Source organism: Oncorhynchus clarkii, chromosome 8 (genome assembly GCF_045791955.1).
Source record: "Oncorhynchus clarkii lewisi isolate Uvic-CL-2024 chromosome 8, UVic_Ocla_1.0, whole genome shotgun sequence".
Lineage (NCBI taxonomy): Eukaryota > Metazoa > Chordata > Actinopteri > Salmoniformes > Salmonidae > Oncorhynchus > Oncorhynchus clarkii.
This window is the reverse complement of record NC_092154.1, coordinates 38,796,795-38,819,628: the sequence shown is the minus strand read 5'-3', so window position 1 is coordinate 38,819,628 and position 22,834 is coordinate 38,796,795. Positions and strand designations below refer to the sequence as shown.

Here is a 22,834-nt window from a genome sequence, read left to right as displayed (position 1 = left end):
TGGGGAAAAACTCATTCTGATTGGCTGGGCCTGGCTCCCAAGTGGGTAGGCCTGGCTCCCAAGTCTGTGGGTCTATGCCAACCCATGGCTGCGCACCTGCCCAGTCATGGGAAATCCGTAGATTAGGGCCTAATGAATTTATTTCAATTGACTGATTTCTTAATATGAGCTGTAACTCAGCAAAATCTTTAAAATTGTTGCATTTAACAAATTAAAAAAGTATATATGGAAAGTTTCGTTCAAATCAAAAAGTGATATCAAATAGAACAACCTTTTAAATAAGTGGTATGCAAGCCAGATTCGAGACACGGACAGTCTTTCAGCCCATCGACAAGCAGTGTGTAGTTTCCAGAGGTCAGCCTTTGGAGATCCTTCTGTGCCTTAGTGACTTGACTTTTACTGCTTAATTGTAGGCTGACTGCCTTCCAATCTTCATAATTAAATGCACTTGGCTTCACATCAAAAAAGTTTCCTTTGAAGGGCCATTGAATGTAGACCACATACACATTTCATAGCCAATGGATAAGCATGGAAATACATTTGAGCCAATGCCATTACCATCGCTTCCGATATACACCTTTTTAAAGCAGAAATCTGCAGGTTGTGGGCGACCCTGTTCCACCCCACTTCTTGTTGTGTTTTCACTTTGAACGGAAACAAGGGGGTTGAGTTCTGAGCCTCCTTGGGCTGGCCTTGTGGGCTAGGTGTGTCTTTGCGCTAATCCTGCCTACTCAAATGACCCTGCTCCCCCAGAGCTGGAGAGGAAATGAAAGTCACTAGCAACCTAACGCTTCAGCCGCCAGAAACAAAAAGAGCAGAAGTCAACAAGCATCATTCTCTGTTCTTGGATCAGAATCAACTTGATCCCAAAGGGGAAAAAGAAGCGAGAGACTGCTCATGACCAATCCATAAACTGGATAAACAATGGAATTCATTTTAACAAGTGGAAAAGTGACTGACATGGCCCCCGTTCTCATGGACTGGTAACATTAGGTAAGTGTTGGGTTGCGTGTTTAGCCTGCTAGTTATGTTAGCTGCTAACCTCCGTGTGTTCAATGTTCATGCTAGCTGAGACAGCTAGCTAGCTTAGCTAGCTAACATATTTGGTATTCAGACTGTTTTGTACTCAAAGGAATCTAACAATAGCATCATGTTATTGCAGCTACACTGCATAAACCCCACAAGATGCTCAATGCCTTTATTTCAACTAGCTAACGTTAGCTAGCTGAAGCTAGGTGTGATAATTGTTGACATGATAGTGTTTCGTTTGTAGATGATAATGCTAGCTAGGTGGTTGACAGCATTTCCAGCACCGGACCAATCCAAAAAAAAGTATCTAGCTATACAATTTGGTACAGTAACATCACACGAACATGTATTTCCCAGGGAGATACTGGTGAACACGGTCTGATTTCAAGGGAACCTGAGACTCCAACACTGAAAGAGGTAAGAAAGGTATGCATTTTCTGTTATGCTTTGTGACCCAATAATTATTTAGTTGGTTATTGGCCAAAATAGTTTGTTTGCCTGTTCAGCACATTCCCTGCCTATATACAGCATTGGTTCTTACCTAGAGTTAACCCAACTGAATGAATACCCATCATGGCCAGTAAAGTAAACAATGGCTCATCTGCATGACATATTGGTGGAATTATGGGATAATGAAGTCTTAGGATGGTACATTAGCATGACACATCTAACATGGTTATAGCACGTCTCCACATTCTATGTACAGTGTATTCCGACCCCTTTACTTTTTCCACATTTTGTTATGTTACAGCCTTATTCTAAAATGGATTAAATAGTTTTTTTTATCACTACCCCATAATTTATTCTGAATAAAAAAGATGCCTTATTTACTTAAGTATTCAGACCCTTTGCTATGAGACTAGAAATTGAGCTCAGGTGCGTCCTGTTTCCATTGATCATCCTTGAGATGTTTCTACAACTTGATTGGAGTCCGCCTGTGCTAAATTTCAATTGATTGGACATTAATTGGAAATGCAAACACCTGTCTATATAAGGTCCCACAGTTGGCAATGCATTTCCTAGCAAAAACCAAGCCATGAGGTCGACGGAATTATCAATAGATCTCCGAGACAAGATTGTGTCAGACAGATTTGGGGATGGGTACCAAGAAACGTCTGCAGCATTGAAAGTCCAAGAGCACAGTGGCCTCCATCATTCTTAAATGGAAGAAGTTTGGAACCACCAAGACTCTTCCTAGAGCTGGCTGCCCAGCCAAACTGAGCAATCGAGGAAGGGCCTTGGTCAGGGATGTGACCGAGAAGCTGATAGTCACTCTGATAGAGCTCCAGAGTTCCTCTGTGATGGTAGAAACTTCCAGATGAACAACCATCTCTGCAGCACTCCACCAATCAGGCCTTTATGGTAGTGTGGCCAAACAGAAGCCACTCCTCAGTAAAATGCCAATGACAGCCCGCTTAGAGTTTGCCAAAAGGACTTTCAGACCATTTAGAAACAAGATTCTCTGGTCTGATGAAACCAAGATTGAATTATTTGACCTGAATGCCAAGCGTTACGTCTAGAGGAAACCTGGCACCATCCCTACAGTGAATCATAGTGGTGGCAGCATCATGCTGTGGCTTCGCGACAAGTCTCTGAACATCCTTGAGTGACCCAGCCAGAGACTGTACTTGAACCCAATCGAACATCTCTGGTGAGACCTGAAAATAGCTGTGCAGCAACGCTCCCCATCCAATCTGACATAGCTTGAGAGGATCTGCAGAGAAGAATGGAAGAAACTCCCCAAATACAGGTGTGCCAAGCTCGTAGCGTCATGCCCAAGAACACTCAAGGCTGTAATCGCTGCCAAAAGTGCTTCAGCAAAGTACAGAGTAAAGGGTCTGAATACTTATGTATTTGCAAAAATGTGATTTTAGATATTTGCCAAAATTGATAAACCTATTTCTGCTTTCGCATTATGGGGTATTTTGTGTAGATTGAGGGGGGGAAATTATTTAATCCATTTTAGAATAATGCTGTGATGTAACAAAATCAAGGGGTCTGAGTACTTTCTGAGTGCACTGTATGTAAAGGACATTGTTGTGACAGACTTATTTGGTGGTAATGTCAACACAGCATTGAAGTGGTTGAATTCATAAATGGTGTGTGTGTTCTCGCTATAATGTACTCATGTTCCATAAATATTATGTGATCAAAATCACCTTTTTTTGGTATATGCACCGGATGCAGTCTGATGTATACAGGAAATGACATTGCGATGTTCCGTGTACTATTGACGTAAAAATGTGTTTTCCCAATGTCAACCTATAATGCACAGGATAGTTTGGACCTGTTGGATGGAAGAAACCAAGTCAACCATAGATGATGACGAACATCCTAACCCTTCAGCTACACTACATGCATCACCATCAAAAGTATCCATGTGACGTTCTATCTGATACACCAGAAACCAACCAAATCAACTTAGTCTCATTATTTCAATTCACAAGATAGAATGATAGAATGCACGTAAGCCATTGAAAATGTAACCTCTGTAGCAGGCCCGTTAAGATGCAATGCGGTCTTACCTGCTCTGATGACCTAGTAGGTGTTGAAAGGTGGGAACCAGGAGCAGCACATAGGTTTGTGGCCTGGAGGTGTAGGACCTGGCAAAAGGGTCGTCATTCCAAACTGCTGTGTGTGGTTGGTACTGGCCTCACGAGAGGCTGTGGCACCATGTAGGCTTTTTACCTGGGAGCTGATAGCTAGTGCATTCAGAAAGTATTCAGAATCCTTGACTTTTACCACATTTTGTTACATTATAGCCTTAGTCTAAAATTTATTAAATTGTTTTTCCCCCCCTCGTCAGTCTACACACAATACCCCATAATGACAAATCAAACACAGGTTTTTAGAAAAGTTTGCAAATACATAAGTATTCAGACCCTTCACTCATTACTTTGTTGAAGCACATTTGGTAGAGATTCCAACCTTGAGTCTTTGGCATGAAGCTACAAGCTTGGCACACCTGTATTTGGGGAGTTTCTCACATTCTCCTCTGCAGAACCTTTCAAGGTCTGTCAGGTTGGATGGGGAGCGTTGCAGCACAGCTATTTTCAGGTCTCTCCAGAGATGTTCGATCGGGTTCAAGTCCGGGCTCTGGCTGGGCCACTCAGAGACTTGTCCTAAAACCACTCCTGCGTTTTCTTGGCTGTGTGCTTAGGGTCTCTGTCCTGTTGGAAGGTGAACCATCGCCCCAGTCTAATGTCCTGAGCCCTCTGGAGCAGGATTTCATCAATTATCTCTCTGTACTTTGCTCTCTTCATTGTTCCCTCAATCCTGACTAGTTTCCCAGTCTCTTCCGCTGAAAAATATCCTGACAACATAATTCTGCAACCACCATGCTTCACAGTAGGGATGGTGCAGGTTTCCTCCAGGTGTGAAGCTTGGCATTCAGACCAAAGGGTTCAATCTTGGTTTCATCAGACCAAAATGTGCCTTTTTAAAAACTCCAAGCGGACTGCCTTTTTACTGTGGAGTGGATTCCATCTGGCCACTCTACCATAAAAGCCTGATTGGTGGAGTGCTGCAGAGATCGTTGTTCTTCTGGAAGGTTGTCCCATCTCCATAGATGAACCATCGGCTTCTTCGTCACATCCCTGACCAAGGCCCTTCTCCCCTGATTGCTCAGTGTGGCCGGGCGGACAGCTCTAGGAAGAGTCTTGGTGGTTCCAAACTTCTTCCATTTAATGTTCTTGGACGTTCAGTGCTGCAGAAATGTTTTGGTACCCTTCCCAGATCTGTGCCTCTCGGAGCTCTATGGACAATTCCTTCGACCTCCTGGCTTGGTTTTTGCTCTGACATGCACTGTCAACTGAGGGACCTTATATAGACGGGTGTGTGCCTTTCCAAATCATAGCCAATCAATTGAATTTACCACAGGTGGAATTCAATCAAGTTGTAGAAACATCTCAAGGATGATCAATGGAAACAGGATGCACCTGAGCTCAATTTCGAGTCCCATTGCAAAGAGTCTGAATACTTATTGTTAGGTTCTAATTTTCAGTGTAAATAACTCACGGACAAAACTAAGTTTAATTCTATCCAAAGGGTCGATACAGCTAGATTCAAACAAATTACATTTCACACAAGCACTTGTATTTAACCCTTTCTCCGAGACTGAGTCTCCTCCACAACTGAACAGCCAATGCATCTCTGTTACCAGACAGAACCTTCTTCATCTAACCTGACCTTTACCCCAAAGTTCTCACTCCTCCCCAACTCAAGGCTGTCATGGTTATTGATACCAGACTCTCTCTTCTCCTCCCATAGGATGCCTGATGTATATCAATAACATATCCTGACATAATGTAAACTTACACATTCCCCCCTCTCCTGTGGTTCTAAGATCTCCACCTGTCTCCCCTACACATTCCAAAGCCATCTGACTCCTACAGATAACAATTAACTTCTGATATAACAACCATTCTCTATTATCCCTCAGATACTATAGTATTACTTCTGATCTATCATGTCTCTAGTATAGCAATGTTCAAAGTTGACCCATAATCCAAATTTATATAAATTGGGTATTTTTGTAAAAAAAAAAATTTACTACAAACCTATTTTCACTTTGTCGTTATGGGGTATTGTGGGTAGATTGAGGATTTGTATTTATTTAATCCATTTTAGAATAAGGCTGTAACGTAATAATGTGGAGAAAGTCAAGGGGTCTTAATACTTTTCAGATGCACTGTATGTCCTGCCTTGTATGTGTGTGTTTTATTTAAGTTCAGTTGTCATGTAATTGTCCCAATTTTGGGTGGAAGAGTCACTTTTACTTGTCAAGTTTAATTGTGAATTACAGTTGAAGTCTGAAGTTTACATACACTTAGGTTGGAGTCATTATAACTCATTTTTCAACCACTCCACAAATTTCTTGTAAACAAACTATAGTTTTGGCAAGTCTGTTAGGACATCTATTTTGTGCATGACACAAGTCATTTTTCTAACAATTGTTTACAGACAGATTATTTCACTTATAATTCACTGTATCACGATTCCAGTGGGTCAGAAGTTTACATGCACTAAGTTTAAAACAGCTTGGAAAATTCCAGAAAATTATGTCATGGCTTAGGAAGCTTCTGATAGGCTAATTGACATCAGTTGAATCAGTTGGAGTTGAACCTGTGGATGTATTTCAAAGCTTACCTTCAAACTCCGTGCCTCTTTGCCTGACATCATGGGAAAATCAAAAGAAATCAGCCAAGACCTCAATTTTGTTTTTGTGGACCTCCACAATTCTGGTTCATCCTTGGGAGCAATTTCCAAACGCCTGAAGGTACCACGTTCATCTGTACAAACAATAGTATGCAAGTATAAACAACCATGGGACCACGCAGCCGTCATACCGATCAGGAAGGAGGCGCGTTCTGTCTCCTAGAGATTAACATACCTTGGCGTGAAAAGTGCAAATCAATCCCAGAACAACAGCAAAGGCCCTTGTGAAGATGCTGGAGAAAACGGGTACAAAGTCAAACAAGTCCTATATCGACATAACCTGAAAGGCCGCTCAGCAAGGAAGAAGCCACTGCTCCAAAACTGCCATAAAAAAACCAGACTACCGTTTGCAACTGCACATGGGGACAAAGATTGGAATTTTGGGAGAAATGTCCTCTGGTCTGATGAAACAAAAATAGAACCATTTGGAGGAAAAGGGGGGATGCTTGCAAACCAAAGAACACCATCCCAACTGTGATGCACGGGGGTGGCAGCATCATGAGGCACTAAACAAAATAGATGGCATCATGAGGCACAAAAATGATGTGGCTATGTTGAAGCAACATCTCAAGAAATCAGTGAGGAAGTTAAAGCTTGGTCGCAAATGGGTCTTCCAAATGGACAATGACCCCAAACATACTTCCAGAGTTGTGACAAAATGGCTTAAAGACAACAAAGTCAAGGTATTGGAGTGGCCATCACAAAGCCCTGACCTCAATCCTATAGAAGATGTGTGTGCAGAACTGAAAAAGTGTGTGGGAGCAAAGAGGCCTACAAACCTGACTCTTACTCCAGCTCTGTCAGGAGGAATGGGCCAAAATGCACCCAACTTATTGGGAAAGCTTGTGGAAGGCTACCCAAAACATTTTACCCATGTTAAACAATTTAAATGCAATGCTACCAAATACTAATTGAGTGCATGTAAACTTCTGACCCACTGGGAATGTGATAATGGGATACATAAATCATTCTCTCTACTATTATTCTGATGTTTCACTTTCTTAAAATAAAGACAGGGAAATTGAACTAGGATTGAATTGTGAAACTGAGTTTAAATGTATTTGGCTAAGGTGTATGTAAAGTTCCGACTTTAACTGTATGTGGATTTTTACATGAGTCAAGTCTTTTGTCATGCAGCAAGTAGTCCCAATCATCCGTGGATCTGTTACTACAGCAGTGTTAATGCTGATGCGAGAGAGAGAAATCACATCACTGAAATTATTAGCCCAAGTGTCAATGGCCTTTCCAAGTTTTCATAGTATTGATTCTAACGCAATGTAATTGTATTTTCATTTCAGTTTCACCAGGAAAAGGTTAAATGTTGATACAGAATGGCTGCCGTTCTGTATCAACAAAAGTTTCCTACCAAGCCCCTTGCACTGATGTTCTTGCCTGGTTGGTAATGGTACAGAATGGCAGACACTGTATACACACCACTCTGTCCTATGCATATGCTGAAAAATAAACATTGATTTTGATAACATAATATTGATTATGATTGGAATATTAGTAAATTATAGTGTGAACATGCGCACTGTTTTGAGAGAGAATTAATACATTTCATAACTATACTCAAAGTACTTGTATGAACAAAAAATTCCTACCATCATATTCCCTTTATACACCCCCACTGTATCCTGTGCATATGCCAAATAAACATTGATTTTGATAACATAGATGGTAAACTCAGCAAAAAATAAAATAAACATCCCTTTTTCAGGACCCTGTCTTTCAAAGATAATTCGTATAAATGCAAATAACGTTAGATCTTTATCATAAAGGGTTTAAACACTGTTTCCCGGGCTTGGTCAATGAATCATAAACAATTAATGAACATGCATCTGTGGAACGGTCGTCAAGACACTAACAGCTTACATATGATAGGCAATTAAGGTCACAGTTATGAAAACTTGGGACACTAAAGAGGCCTTTCTACTGACTCTGAAAAACAAAGAAAGATGCCTAGTGTCCCTGCTCATCTGTGTGAACGTGCCTTAGGCATACTGCAAGGAGTCATGAAGACTGCAGATGTGGCCAGGGCAATAAATTGCAATGTCCGTCCTGTGAGACACCTAAGACGGCGCTACAGGGAGACAGGACGGACAGCTGATCGTCCTCGCAGTGGCAGACCACGTGTAACAACACCTGCACAGGATCGGTACATCCGAACATCACACCTGCAGGATAGGTACAGGATGGCAACAACTGCCTGAGTTAACCCAGGAACGCACAATCCCTCCATCAGTGCTCAGACTGTCTGAAATACGCTGAGGCTGGACTGAGGGCTTGTAGGCCTGTTGTTAGGCAGGTCCTCACCAGACATCACTGGCAAACAATGTTGTCTATGGGCACAAACCCACCGTCGCTGGACCAGACAGGACTGGCAAAAAGTGCTCTTCATTGACGAGTCGCGGTTTTGTCTCACCAGGGGTGATGGTCGGATTCGCATTTATCGTCGAAGGAATGAGCGTTGCAACGAGGCCTGTACTCTGGAGCGGGATCGAGTTGGAGGTGGAGGGTCCGTCATGGTCTGGGGCGCTGTGTCACAGCATCATCGGACTGAGCTTGTTGTCATTGCAGGCAATCTCAATGCCATGCCTTACAGGTTAGACATCCTCCTCCCTCATGTGGTACCCTTCCTGCTGGCTCATCCTGACATGACCCTCAGCATGACAATGCCACCAGCCATACTGCTCGTTCTGTGCGTGAATTTCCTGCAAGACCGGAATGTCAGTGTTCTGCCATAGCCAGCTAAGAGCCCGGATCTCAGTCCATGAGGAGGAGATGCACTGCAGTATTTAATGCAGGTGTCTCACCAGATACTGAAAAAAATTTGGACCCCCCCCCTTAGTTCAGGGAAACATTATTCCATTTATGTTAGTCACAAGTCTGTGGAACTTGTTCAGTTTGTCCGTTGAATCTTATGTTCATACAAATATTTACACATGTTAAGTTTGCTGAAAATAAACGCAGTTGACAGAGGACTTTTTTTTTTGTTGCTGAGTTTATATGTAGTGTTTTGCTCTTACCAGTGTAAGAAGCTAATGTACCATCCTATGACTTCATGGCCCATGGTCCACCAATATGTCATGCAGATGAGCCATTGTTTACTTGACTGACTAGGCTGGATATTTATTTTAAGTCCGTTACGAACAAATTCTTAATTAAAATGACAGTCTAACCCGGACAACGCTGAGCCAATTATGCGCCACCCTATGGGACTCCCAATCACGGCCGGTTCTGGTGGGTAGTTCACACTAGGTAGGAATCAATGCTGTTTATTTACAGGCGATGTGCTGAACAGGCAAACATGGCTAACGATTTTGGTATATTACCAACAAAATAATTATTGAATCACAAATTAAAACAGAATATGTATACAGCATTTCTTAATTCTTCAGTGTTGGTGTTTGCACAACCACAACTTGCGCAGTCTTAGGTTAACTTGAAATCAGACTGTCTCCACCAGTATCTTCCTGAGAAATGTTGTATTTTGTGTTTATTAATGATCCCCATCTAGCTGCTGACAAGGCAGCAGCTACTCTTCCTGGGGTCCAGCTACATTAATACAGTTATATACAGTTAAAAATATAACATTACATTTCATAACACTTTACCCAATACATTTAGTGTGTTCCCTCAGGCCACTTCTCCACTATCACATATTTACAATACAACATCCATGTGTACGTGTGTGTCTGCACAGTCCCCAGTCCCCCTGTTCAATATGGTATATTTGTATCGTTTTTTAAAATCCTATTCTACTGCTTGCATCAGTTACCTGATGTAGAAAAGAGTTCAATGTAGCCATGTAGTACTGTGCACCTCCCATAGTCTGTTCTTGACTTGAGGATTTTGAAGAAACCTTTGGTGGCATGTCTTGTGGGGTATGCATGGTTGTCCGAGCTGTGTGCTAGTAATGATGAAGTCAGTCTCTCCTCAAATTTGAGCCATGAGAATGGCTCAAGAAATGCATATTATTGTTAGTGTACTTTTAAGGGCCAGCCATGCTGCCTTGTTCTGAGCCAATTGTATTTTTCCCGAGGCCCCTCTTGGTGGCACCTGACCACATGACTGAACAGTAGTCCAGGTGCGACAAAACTACAGCCTGTAGGACCTGCCTTATTGATACTGTTGTTAAGAAGGCAGAGCTTTATTTTGGAAAGACTCCTCCCCATCTTAGCTACTGTTGTATCAACATGTTTTGGCCATGACCGTTTACAATCAAGGGTTACTCCAAGCAGTTTAGTCACCTCAACTTGCCCAATTTCCACATTTAGTTATTACAAGATTCAGTTGCTGTTTAGGTTTTAGTGAATCATTTGTCCCAACTACAATGCTTTTAGTTTTTGAAATGTTAAGGAATTTATTCCTTGCCACCATTCTGAAACTGCAGCTCTTTAAGTGTTGCAGTGATTTCACTGCAACACTTGTGTATAGTGTTGCGTCATCCTCATACGTAGGCACACTGGCTTTACTCAAGGCCAGTGAAATTTCAAGGCAAGTAAAATTGATAAAAGTAAGGGCCTAGACAGCTGCCCTGGGGAATTCCTGATTCTACCTGGATTATGTTGGAAAGTCTTCCATTAAAGAACACCCTTCTGTTAGACAGGTAATGCTTTATCCACAACATAGCAGGGGATCTAAAGCCATGACACATACATTTTTCCATCAACAGACTGTGATCAATAATGTCAAAAGCCGCAAAGAAAAAAACAACACAGCTCCCACAATCTTTTTATCATGAATTTCTCAGCCAATCATCAGTCATTTGTGTAATTGCTGTGCTTGTTGAATGTCCTTCCCTACAAGCATGGTGAAAGTCTGCTGTCAATTTGTATACTGTAAAATAGCATTGTATCTGGTCATGTTTTTTCCCCCCAAAAGTTTGAGCCAGTAAAGGGGGCTTTATTATTCTTGGGTAGCGGAATTACTTTAGCTTCCCTCCAGGCCTGAGGGCACACACTTTCTAGTAGGCTTAGATTGAAGATATGGCAAATAGGAGTGGCAATATCAGCACTGTTATCCTCAGTAATTTTGCATCCAAGTTAAACACCCGTGGCTTGTCATTGTTGATAGACAATGCTTTTTTTATTTTTTTACACATCTTCCACACCCTATGGAATTCAAAATTACAATGCTTGTCTTTCATAATTTAATCAGTTATACTTGGAATTGTTGTGTCAGCGTTTGTTGCTGGCATGTCGTACCTACATTTGCTAATCTTGCCAATTAAAAAATAAAGTAATTGGCAATGTACAGAAACATCTCTGACCAAATGGTATAGCTATAAGCATTTTTTGGGGGGTGGTCCTGGACAGAAACTGCTGTCTTACCACCTAGCTAGTTAGCATTATCATCTACAAACGAGAGACACTACCATGTAAACAATCTTGTTGGGGTTTATGCAGTGTTGCCACATGATGGTATCGTTAGATTCCTTCGAGTACAAAACAGTCCAAATTCAGATGTTAGGTAGCCTTGTTAGCTGCTAGCTTGAACATTGAACACACTAAGGTTAGTAGCTAGCAGGCTAAAAACGCAACCCAACATTTACCTAACACTTACCTAACGTTACCTGTCCATGAGAACGGTGGCCATGTCCGTCACTCTTCCATCGGTTAAAATTAATCCAGTTTATCATGTTTATGGATTGGTCATTAGCAGTCTTTCTCGCTGCTTTTTATCTTTTGGGGTTGAGTTGATTCAGATCCAAGAACAGAGAATGATGCTTGTTGGCTCCGTCTGCTCTTTGTTTCTGGTTTTAAGTGACTTTCACTTCCTCTCCAGCTCTGGGGCAGTAGGGTCATTCGAGTAGGCGGATTAGCACAGAGACACACCTAGCATAAAAGTCCAGCCCAAGGTGGCTCAGCGCTCAACTGCCTCGTTTTCGTTCAAAGTGAAAACACTACGCAAGAAGTGGGGAGGCATAGGTTCACCCACAATCTGCGGATTTCTGCTTTAATATAGTCACAACATTGTGTAAACAAGTTCTAAAGCTGGACTTCTCCTATTCTTCAGTGAAGCTGTGCATTGCAGTCATTGTTAATTTCTCCCAAAGGGCATTGGCAATATAAGGAGTGCACATTTAGAGAGCATGTCTTTCTCTCATCATTCGATCTGGTCTAAATTGAGACTTTTCTACGACAAAGGTCCGACATGGCTAACTTTTTCCCTGACTGTATACACTGTAAAAGGGACATGTCAGTCACCATTCGCTAGTAACACGCTTAGCAACAAGATGTTCTGTGTGCCATTTCCAATATAGGCCTGTCTAGCAATGACTGATCAACATATTATTTGCCTTGATAGTGTTTTGCAGTCTAGCCCATAAGCTGGTTTGTCTTGTCCTCAGATAAGGATGGCAAGGCCTTCCACCCCACCTATGAAGAGAAGCTTCGTCTGGTGGCCCTCCACAAGCAGGTGTTACTGGGGCCATACAACCTCGACGCCTCTCCAGAGGTGGGCTTCTTTGACGTCCTGGGAAATGACCGCAGGTAAACCACCCCCACGCCAGTGTGTGGGACTTTAACTAAAGCTGATGCTCCAGCACTAGTGCTGCTGCTGTGTTTCAGGAAACGTGAGGAAACCGTTTGGAATCCAGGTTTTTCACAGCTCAGTGTGAAAAAGTTGTCCCCCATCTCTATCTCCCACTCTAATTTAAATTCAAATGGGCTTTATTGCCATGGGAACATATGTTTATATTGCCAAAGAAAGTAAAATAAACAAAAGTGAGAGAATTTAACATCTACAGTATAAAAAAAACTATACTATCCCTCTTTCCCCTTTAGGAAAGAGTGGGCTGCTCTGGGTAACATGGAGAAGGAGGAGGCTATGGTGGAGTTTGTCAAGCTGTTGAACAAATGCTGTAATTTATTTGCACCCTATGTCACCTCCCACCAAATAGAGAAGGATGAGCAGGAGAGGAAACGGTAAGTTGTCCAGGAGGACAGACATTTCTGCCCATGACAGCAACATGGTGGAAACTACCCTAGGACTTAGGAAGTTTACTAAAGTTTGTCGTGTTTTTGTCTCTTTCCTTCCATCTTACCTCAGGAGGGAGGAGGAGGAACGACAGCGCCGGGAGGATGAAGAGAGGGAGCGACAGAGGCAGGAGGAGGAGAGACAGATGATCGAAGAGGAGGAGAGGCTGAAGAGGGAGGAGGAGGAGAGGCTACGGGTAGAGCAGCAGAAGTGAGTACTGTGTCTGTGTGTGTATGATAGATTATCAGTTTCTTTAGCTTCAGCTTTACCTCTCTACAGTAGTCCAGTGTTTGTTGAAGGAAGGGTGCTGAGTTGACTCTCTCCTCCATCCTCCCCCTCCCTGTGTGCAGACAGCAGATCATGGCAGCACTGAATGCTCAGACGGCAGTGCAGTTCCAGCAGTATGCTGCCCAGCAGTACCCAGAAAGCCTTGAGCAGCAGCTGGGTCTCATACACCAGCTACAGGAACAACACTACCAACAGTACATGCAGCAGCTCTACCAGGTCCAGCTGGCACAACAACAGGTACACACAACACCATTCTATGCACTCCACATCTTCCTCAAGCAAGTGGGTAGGACAATGACATCACATCAGACCAATTCCTTGAATGCAATACTTCTTGAAGTTTGCTGTTGTCAAAAAAGCACTGTTTTGCGCAAAAGTGTGTGCACATTACTATAGGGGAGAGGTAAGTTGTGCAAATTTTTTTTTTTTTTTTTTACATTCAGCATCACTCCAAGGAAAATATAGTATTCTTTCTAACAAAGATATCTAGATATATTTCAGGATGATGTTTATCCCCAGAAATAATCAGAATTCATGTAAAAATGTGTTTTGAAAACCATATCTTGTCCAAAAACAGTGGTCTCTTGGCACAACTTACCACGGTCATGGGGTCTGTTGAGCTAAAGGACAGGCTAAGTTAAAGGACCATTCTACCCCAAAATTATCTTTTGGTATTTGTTTCATTAGTCCTTTGTTGATATAGTAACAAAATGTTTTGTTTTGCATGTCAGCAATCAAGTTGCTGACATGCACAACATGCAAAACATGTTGGGACTATATCAACAATGGACTAATGAAACAAATACCAAAATATTGTTTTTTGGTGGAGTTTTCTTTTAAGCCACCTACAAATGTCTGTACTGAATAAAATATTACCACTACCTTTTTAAAACCAAACACAATTTAACACCATCACAATCGCTTTTGTCTTCTTAAACACCCACACCAGTAGGAATCCACTTTTCTGAGCTGAAAGACGATAACCAATAAGTCGTAGTTTTAGTCAAAGTATGACATATGTTAGGTGTTCCAGTGGCATGCATTGAAATGCGTGGCTTTCTTTTGCAAAATCACTATGAATTAACAGACATATTTTCATATAATTGTTAACCTAGAGTGCCTTCAGGAAGTGTTCATACCCCTCGACTTTTTCCACATTTTGTTTTACAGCCTGAATTCAAAAGTGTTTAAATATTATTTATTTTTTCACCCATCTAAACACAATACCCCACAATGATGAAGTGAAAACATGTTTTTATAAATGTTTGCAAATATCTAATTTTACATAAGTATTCACACCCCCTGAGTCAATACTTTGTAGAAACACTTTTGGCAGCGATTGCAGCTATGAGTCTTTTTGGGTAAGCCTTTAAGAGCTTTCCACACCTGGATTGTGAAACATTTGCCTTTTATTCTTTTAAAAAAATTCTTCAAGCTCTGTCAAATTGGCTGTTGAATGGCACACACACACAATCCATCACTCAATTGTCTCGAGGCTTGAAAATCCTTCTTTAGCATGTCTCATCCCCTTCATCTCCACTGATTTGAAGTGGATTTAACAAGTGACATGAGTAAGGGATCATAGCTTTCACCTGGCTTCACCAGACTGTCATGGAAAGAGCAGGTGTTCTTAATGTTTTGTACACTCAGGGAATTAGCCCACACAGCTACAAGGATGCACTTTCATGCTATGTTTAGGACCTCATATTGAACCTAATAGAGACCCCAACTGATGTATAGAACCTTAGAATCTTTAAAGTACATACTTTGGTTTAGATACAAGCATCATGAAACCTCTAACACAAGTTAACTTGACTTAGTCCAAAAAAACAATTTTCACCAACTTGCTTACCACTTTTCCCATGTAGTGTCTTCCTTCAGTGTCCATGGAAATGATGACCTCTTCCTAAATATTTGGTGATTGATTAATTTTGTGTATGGTTCCCTAGAAACAAGGGTGGCTCAATTTTCCCCTTTGGCTCAACTTACCACACTCTCCCCTATTTATACTTGGGATATCGCTTTTCAACAGGAAAAGTTCAGAAATAGCTGGAGGACGTCTTTAAACACTGATACTAAAACATTTCCCTAATTAGAGAGTTTTTATCAACTTGTGTTGTCTTTCATCTTTCATGAAGAGATTTTTTTGTGATCATTAAGGGAAGAAGTTTGAGATTGTACAGAAATGTCTTAATTCTGCTGCCCTCCCAGGCATTGACCCTCCGTTCCCCCTCCCTCACCCTTCCAGGCAGCCTTACAGAAGCAGCAGGAGGATGCGGTGGTGAAGGCCACCCTGGAGGCCACTAGTGAGCCTGTAGCTGCAGCGCTCCCGGCTAGAGAGAAGGTCCCCTTGCTCAATGGCCAGTCAGACTCCCACTCTGAGGGCACGGACAGAGAGCCAGAGCGCTTAGAGCCTGCTGAGGAGGCCACTGAGAATGGGCCAATAGGTACACACACGCAAAGGCCAGGTACAAACACACATGCATGCACGCACACACACCGGCCAGGTAGACATACATGCATGCATCCACAAGCGTGCACACATTCCAAATTGTAATGTAATGCCTTACTCTCTACACTTGGTGATGCGACTTTGGGGATCAGAAATGGATGAATAGGTGTAAGGGATATGTGAATGACTCCTCCCTAACCCTTCGATTGGCTAAGAAGTTGCTGGCCAGGACAGAAGATGCCAATTCCTGGTTTGTAATCAAACCATGGAATTCATTCATCGGTTACAGCAGAGTATCTCTGCCTACTTTGTTATCCTGCATAGAACAAGGAGACAGTGTGCCTGTATAGCCCTAAAGCCAGTACTGCCTCATCTAGTGAAAATGAAAGTCACTTTTACTACTCAAAAGCATACATTTGTTTGTATCCTGTATTTTTCTGAAATGTTGTACCAGAGAAATGGATGTACATTGTGCATAATCTGCCACTGTTATATTTACACGCCCCTCTCATTCCGTCCTCTCCCCCAGCAGACTCTCCCCCGGTCATAGCAGCCCCCTCCATGTGGACGCGACCCCAGATCAAGGACTTCAAGGAGAAGATTCGGCAGGACGTGGACAGTGTGATCACAGTGGGGCGTGGCGAGGTAGTGACAGTGCGAGTGCCCACCCACGAGGAGGGCTCCTACCTCTTCTGGGAGTTTGCCACGGACCACTACGATATCGGCTTCGGAGTCTTCTTTGAGTGGACAGATTCCGCCAATGCCTCGGTCAGTGTGCACGTCAGCGAGTCCAGCGACGAAGACGAGGATGAGGAAGGTGAGGAGAGGAAGATGAGATGCCTGCTGGATTTCTAATGGGATGTTATGGGGTTCTTTCGTGAGACCCAGGATACAGCTCTATTGAGAGGGCCTATACCTGCTTGTTTGTCATAGTTAATATTTGTTCATGTCTTTAACATAGCCCCTTATTGTTAATGTGTATGGTCCTTTCATACTGCTAGAAAAACACTAGGCGGCTATTCACTGAAAGCCACCTCAGACCAGATGATAATAATCTTGTAGTGTGATCCAGTAGTTACTGACCAGCCCCCCTGATGGTCTGCGTTCCCTCTATTTCCAGGTGAGCCCCCTAGTGAGGAGGAGAAGGCTAAGAAAGAGGCAGGGAAGCCGCAGGTGGATGAGATAGTGCCGGTGTATCGGCGGGACTGTCACGAGGAGGTCTATGCCGGCAGTCACCAATACCCTGGCCGTGGGGTCTACCTTCTCAAGTTCGACAACTCTTACTCTCTTTGGAGGTCAAAAAGTGTCTACTACAGAGTCTACTACACCAGATAAGCCTGGAGGGACTACAGGAGACGGGGAGTGTGTGTTTGAAGAGAGGAAGGGGGGATGAGATTATCTGTTCTGGACTAGATCTCCAGAGGGCGATGGAGTTGCGTTGGACTCCCGTTGGAGATGGGACTCCTGTCTCTGTGTGTGTGTGTGTGTGTGTGTGTGTGACTCCTGTCTGTGTGTGTGTGTGTGCTTACACCTCATTGGAGCCTGTGGAGTCCGGGAGGTAGTTAACCCTGTAGTGTGTTCACCACCTGTCGTCTTCTCGCTCTTAGAGATCAACTCTAGGCCATCTTTCCTGCCCAAACATCATCTAACCCTAGTCTGCCCTGTCATGTCATTGTTATGGCTGTGCTTCTCTCTGAGTGAGACACTCCTTAACCTGAGTTCAAATTTAACACAACTGAAGTCCATACAGGGTTGGGGCTTTGTCCAATGAGAGAAGTCATTGGTCAAACGGAGTCCAAACATAGTGACACACTACACTACAGCACCATGCCTTTGTACTCCAGAAGGAGTCCCTCATAGACCACCACGGAGTAACACTAAAACACACGCAGTCAGTTACTCCTCAAGTGGCAACGCTTCTATTGCAAGAGCCACACCCAAATCCACATCAACCCCTAGCTCCTACCAGCTACATACTTCTGGAGGTCTGAGAGGGTTGGATTTAATATAACAATATTGCAGAATTTCTAGTATAGCCTGTCCTAGGCCATGGTGGAGCTATTATCATATTGATATTATCTAAGCAATCCTTTCAGATCGCCACAAGTGCAAACCGGGGAGGGGCTAGGGATTCATTTGGGATTGTACACTGTTCTACTGAGCGAAGGATGATGAAGAGCAAGGGGTTAGAAGGGGTATAGGGTTGGAAGAGGGATATGACATGTACATGGAAAAGTTCGGTATCTCAAAATGGAATGCTGAAAAAAGTGAGATTGTGTCTAAAAAGCATTTAATTCATATTTATTATTCACCCTTTCTTGTAGTGTAGGATCATTTTTGTGTCTGTATAATATTTGGGTGTATTTCATCTCCAAACAGTGGCCTCCCTGCTTCAGGAGACATGTCTCTTTAGTCTTTTAGATGCTTCCTTTCCTTCATGGCCACTGATCTCAAAGGACATGAGAGGTGAAAATTATAAGGATGGAAACTTACCCATCTTTCCCTATCAGTGGCTATGAAGGACAGGGGACAAGGAAAGGAATCCAGTAAGGCGTATTGGGACACCCCCATGTCTGTTCTGAAGGAGACTGGGCATTGTCATCTATTGATCACTCCTGTGTGTGTGTTGAGTTTGTCCATGGACTGGAGATGCTAAACCTATTTCATACATACGAACTGCCGGCTAATAACTTAGAGGGAATCATCAGTTGAAACAATAACAAATTGAAATCCCCACCCCTGTTTCAGTAAAAAGCTGAGGGATAGGGCTGGAGAAAGGTAACCACTCTCAAATTCATTGACAGAGCTATGGTTGCAAGGACTGACCATCCATGATTACAATTATAGTTTTAACCATATATAGTGCTTGTTTACATTTACTTTGTTTACCAACATTGGAGTGAAACAAGCTTATATTTGAAGTTCTGATGGGTTATGACAGTTGAACTGAAGTCATGAAGAATTTAACTTGGAAATGCCTCAAGAATCAATGGGAATATTTCATTCATTCAGAAGTCCGAAGAGGGATGATGCAACTGCACATTCCCCTTTAAGATGAGTTTTACTGTGACCTCTCTCGAGCATTTGATCTTTCTGTCCTAATTGATGGATTGATTCCGATTTATTTTTTTCTCTCAAATAAGACTGTCTGCCATCGCTAATAAACTGAGATGATCACGTCTAGCTCTCTAGTCATCCATGTCTCTTTGTTGAGAGTAATCAGTTACTAACTGAACTCAGACTGAGCTCTGAAGGTGTGTTTTTCTTTAACTCTTACTGTATGATCTCTTAGTTGTTTAACTTGTTGCCATTATTTGGTATTGTCCAGTCAGATGTTCCTCCACATTGCATCTGCATGCTTTGTGTTTCACTTGAAGTCAAAGTCAGCCACCAGGGTTTGTTTATTTAAAGAAAAACAAATATTTATTTAACTAGGCAAGTCAGTTAAGATCAAATTCTTATTTACAATGACGGCCTACTCCGGCCGAACCGTAACCCGGACACCGCTGGGCCAATTGTGCGCCGCCCTATGGGACTCCCAATCACGGCCGGTTGTGATACAGGCTGGAATCAAACTCGGGAGCTGATCATTCTGTATGAATTGTTCTTCTTTTGAATTACTTTTTCGATGAATCAGACCATTGTTTGGTTTCTGATGGGTTTTCAAGTCTCCTTTCCATTCAAAGATGCCTGACATTACCTTAACACTTAATAACGTCCACTGTGCCGAGGTTGGTTGCACATCAACAGGGGTCAGAAAGAGATTGAAATAGAGTAAGGCCTACCGGTTAGCCAATCACCAACTCCGTCTCCTAGTTGTAGTTTGTACTGGTTGACTTGTGGCAATGGTTTTGACCCAGAAATTGAGAAATACATCATGCAAGGCACTATTGATGGTAAAGCTAGTTAGGAGCCACAAAGTTCAAGAAAGTCCCCATTGTTGATCTTTCATTGTGTTCTGTTCATTTGTCTGAACTACTTTTGCTCACCAACTTTAAGCCTAATGATACAGATTGTTCTAGCCTTGTAAGTATATCATTATATAAATGGGTTTAAGTGTGGGTTCTAGAGATGGGGGGGCATGAGTTGAGAGTTGATGCACTGCAAAGTATGGAGAAGTGGATATTATGTACATTGTTCCCAAAAAAGTCAAACTCTAAAGTGTAAACTGAAAGACTGGATGAAATGTGGGGGGGAAAGCTCATCCATTTTTGTATTGCTTTGACTTTTTTTGATCGTTAAGCGTTTAAAGAAGAATCTGGCATATTTAATATTGATTAAACTTATGTTCATCTCTATTACCTGAATGTCATTTTATTCTCACATTTAAAACATGTAAATGTAAAACATCTACAATTACAGTTTGTGTTCAACTCTATTACAGTCAAGGGGTTACGCCAAGGTTTTATTTAAATTACTGTCTCACTATGGTAATGCCTGAGGGTGGAGTCAGTCTAGGAAGATACAATCACACATCTAGACAGGAGAAACTGCCACTCCACTTCCCATATAAGGGGCTGCAGTCCGCTCCTTCATTTTATTTTACCCTCACATGCCCTAAGGATGCCCCCAGACTCCTTCGGGAGGGTTTTTATATGGACAACTTACACGACAGAATCAAGAAAGCCCACACTCCTGTACATTTTGAAGTGTTTTAAATGTCAGCATTTTAACCAAACCGTACAACATTGCACAGAAGACACCTGGTGTGGAGGGGGACACTGCCACACAACCTGCACTGAGGAGAAACATGAACCACCTGAGGGTACTTTGCAGAAGAAACGACCACGACCAGAATAGCCATCAGAGCTACATCTGGCCGCTCTGAGTATGGACTTGGGGAGGTATCATGTCAGACCTTCAGACCATTTTAAAACCTTGCAATCAAGATGGCATATAGACACACCAAGTACACAAACGCACTACATACATTAACTTTCAGGACTGAGAACAGTAGAGGAGAGGATGGCTGTTCTGGGGTGCAGGTTTACCCTCTGAAACCCATGATTCGGGAGTAACAAGCTGACCCGCCTAGATTTTTATTTAGCACTCCCCTCTGTACTTAACTATTGGGCATATTATCACTTTTAAAACCATCTTAGAGTGGATATCTGATGCATTTTATTGTGATATTATCCACTCTTACTCCCTCTGATAGGCACCACAGTAGAAGCTGACATTTTAACAACCTAAATGGCAGTTTTACTTCATTGTAAGTAGATTTTTTTTCTTCACACAGTGAAAACAACTTAAGCAATAACTGCGACCATTCGTCACACTTTCAAAAATCACTAACCACGGCTTCCCTCCCAGTATCCAAACAAGTTTCCATCACCTACTTTCTATTTTTAATCAAGTTATTTACCTCTTTCCTCAAACCAAGTCCCCTTACAAACCCGGTTTAGGGTATCCTATCCCCCACCCTTCCCTTTAAACCAAAACCAGGTTTGTATCCTCTACCCAACCCCTCCGCTATTTTCATTATTTTATGTTTAAAAATATATATATTATTTTACATTTCAAATCAATTTGAGGAAGAAACAAGAACTTCACCACCCCTTGTACCTTGCTAAACCAGACCTTAAACTAGACCGATACATGAAGAGCCCTGAGATGTGCCTACCAGTAGAAAAGTTTGTCATCGTCCCATCTTCCTCTTTTGACACAAAGCTGTCAGAGAGAACAAAAGAGCGACACCTAAAGAGCAGCCCTTCAAGGGTATTTCCACTTCTCTGTGGCTGATGGCGTCTCCTACTGCCGAGCCCCAATGATGACTGCTGTCTCGTCACGGAAACAGAGGACCTGGATGGCTTCCTCCAACACTTCACAGGTGGACACCCACACGGAGGATTGTCACAGACCACAGATCTGATCACAGTGGGAACACCCAATCCGCAAGTACACTACCGTTAAAAAGTTTGGGGTCACTTAGAAATGTCCTTGTTTTCCATGAAAACATACATGAAATGAGTTGCAAAATGAATAGGAAATAGAGACGAGATGTTGACAAGGTTAGAAATAATGATTGTGTCCTTCAAACTTTGCTTTCGTCAAATATCCTCCATTTGAGCATTACAGCCTTGCAGACCTTTGGCATTCTAGTTGTCAATTTGTTGAGGTAATCTGAAGAGATTTCACCCCATGCTTCCTGACGCACCTCCCACAAATTGGATTGGCTTGATGGGCACTTCTTACGTACCATATGGTTAAGATGCTCCAACAACAGCTCAATAAGGTTAAGATCCGGTGACTGCTGGCCACTCCATTATATACAGAATAGCAGCTGACTGCTTCTTCCCTAAATAGTTATTGCATAGTTTGGATATAATATAAATAATAGCAGTACAATCTTATACATGCATGCTCATATTTGAAAGTCCTAGCAAGGCTATAAGCATGTCAGCCCAGCCTGCTCAGTTCATTGGATTAGTGAAAAAGAGAAAACATCCTAAATATATCGCAAGACCAGTCCTTTTTTTTTTATGTCCATTACATGCAATACATATTTCATGTAGTCCTCATTACATCCTGTTATATTCCAACAAAAAAGAAGGAAAAAGGAACATAGATTCTAACGGCCACTAATGACTGCAAGTAAAAATGTGTCTTGGGCATCACATTATTTCCTGTTGTATTCCTGTTGTGTCGTGCCATGGCTGTGCCAGAGCCGACCGCAAGCCACTCTCTTATGGGAAGGCAAACTCAAGTTCAACTCACAATCGACTCCGACACATCCACGGCACGACAGCCCTGAACACATGCAGTACTGACAATCTAGAGCGAGGTAACCTGTAAAAACCAATCCTCTCTCCACCCATACACATTGTTTTTTATTCCAGGGTCGTTGCTCTGTCACCTCTGCTG

At 42.4% G+C, this 22,834-nt stretch overlaps 1 protein-coding gene across 3 annotated transcripts in view; it reads left to right on the top strand.

Annotated features, from left to right (window-relative positions):
- Positions 1 to 20,271, top strand: part of LOC139415377 (Golgi resident protein GCP60-like) — a 39,323-nt gene extending 19,052 nt beyond the window's left edge. The window contains exons 2-8 of one of the 3 annotated variants that reach the window (XM_071163483.1): positions 12,602 to 12,743; positions 13,038 to 13,178; positions 13,303 to 13,440; positions 13,581 to 13,755; positions 15,767 to 15,986; positions 16,500 to 16,787; positions 17,091 to 20,271. In XM_071163483.1, the coding sequence (XP_071019584.1) occupies positions 12,602 to 12,743; positions 13,038 to 13,178; positions 13,303 to 13,440; positions 13,581 to 13,755; positions 15,767 to 15,986; positions 16,500 to 16,787; positions 17,091 to 17,305 (1,319 nt within the window). In that variant the 3' untranslated portion in view covers positions 17,306 to 20,271. The remainder of the gene's footprint in view (positions 1 to 12,601; positions 12,744 to 13,037; positions 13,179 to 13,302; positions 13,441 to 13,580; positions 13,756 to 15,766; positions 15,987 to 16,499; positions 16,788 to 17,090) is intronic. The other 2 variants (XM_071163484.1, XM_071163485.1) reach the window with 2 other exon arrangements.
- The last annotated feature ends 2,563 nt before the right edge of the window (positions 20,272 to 22,834 follow it).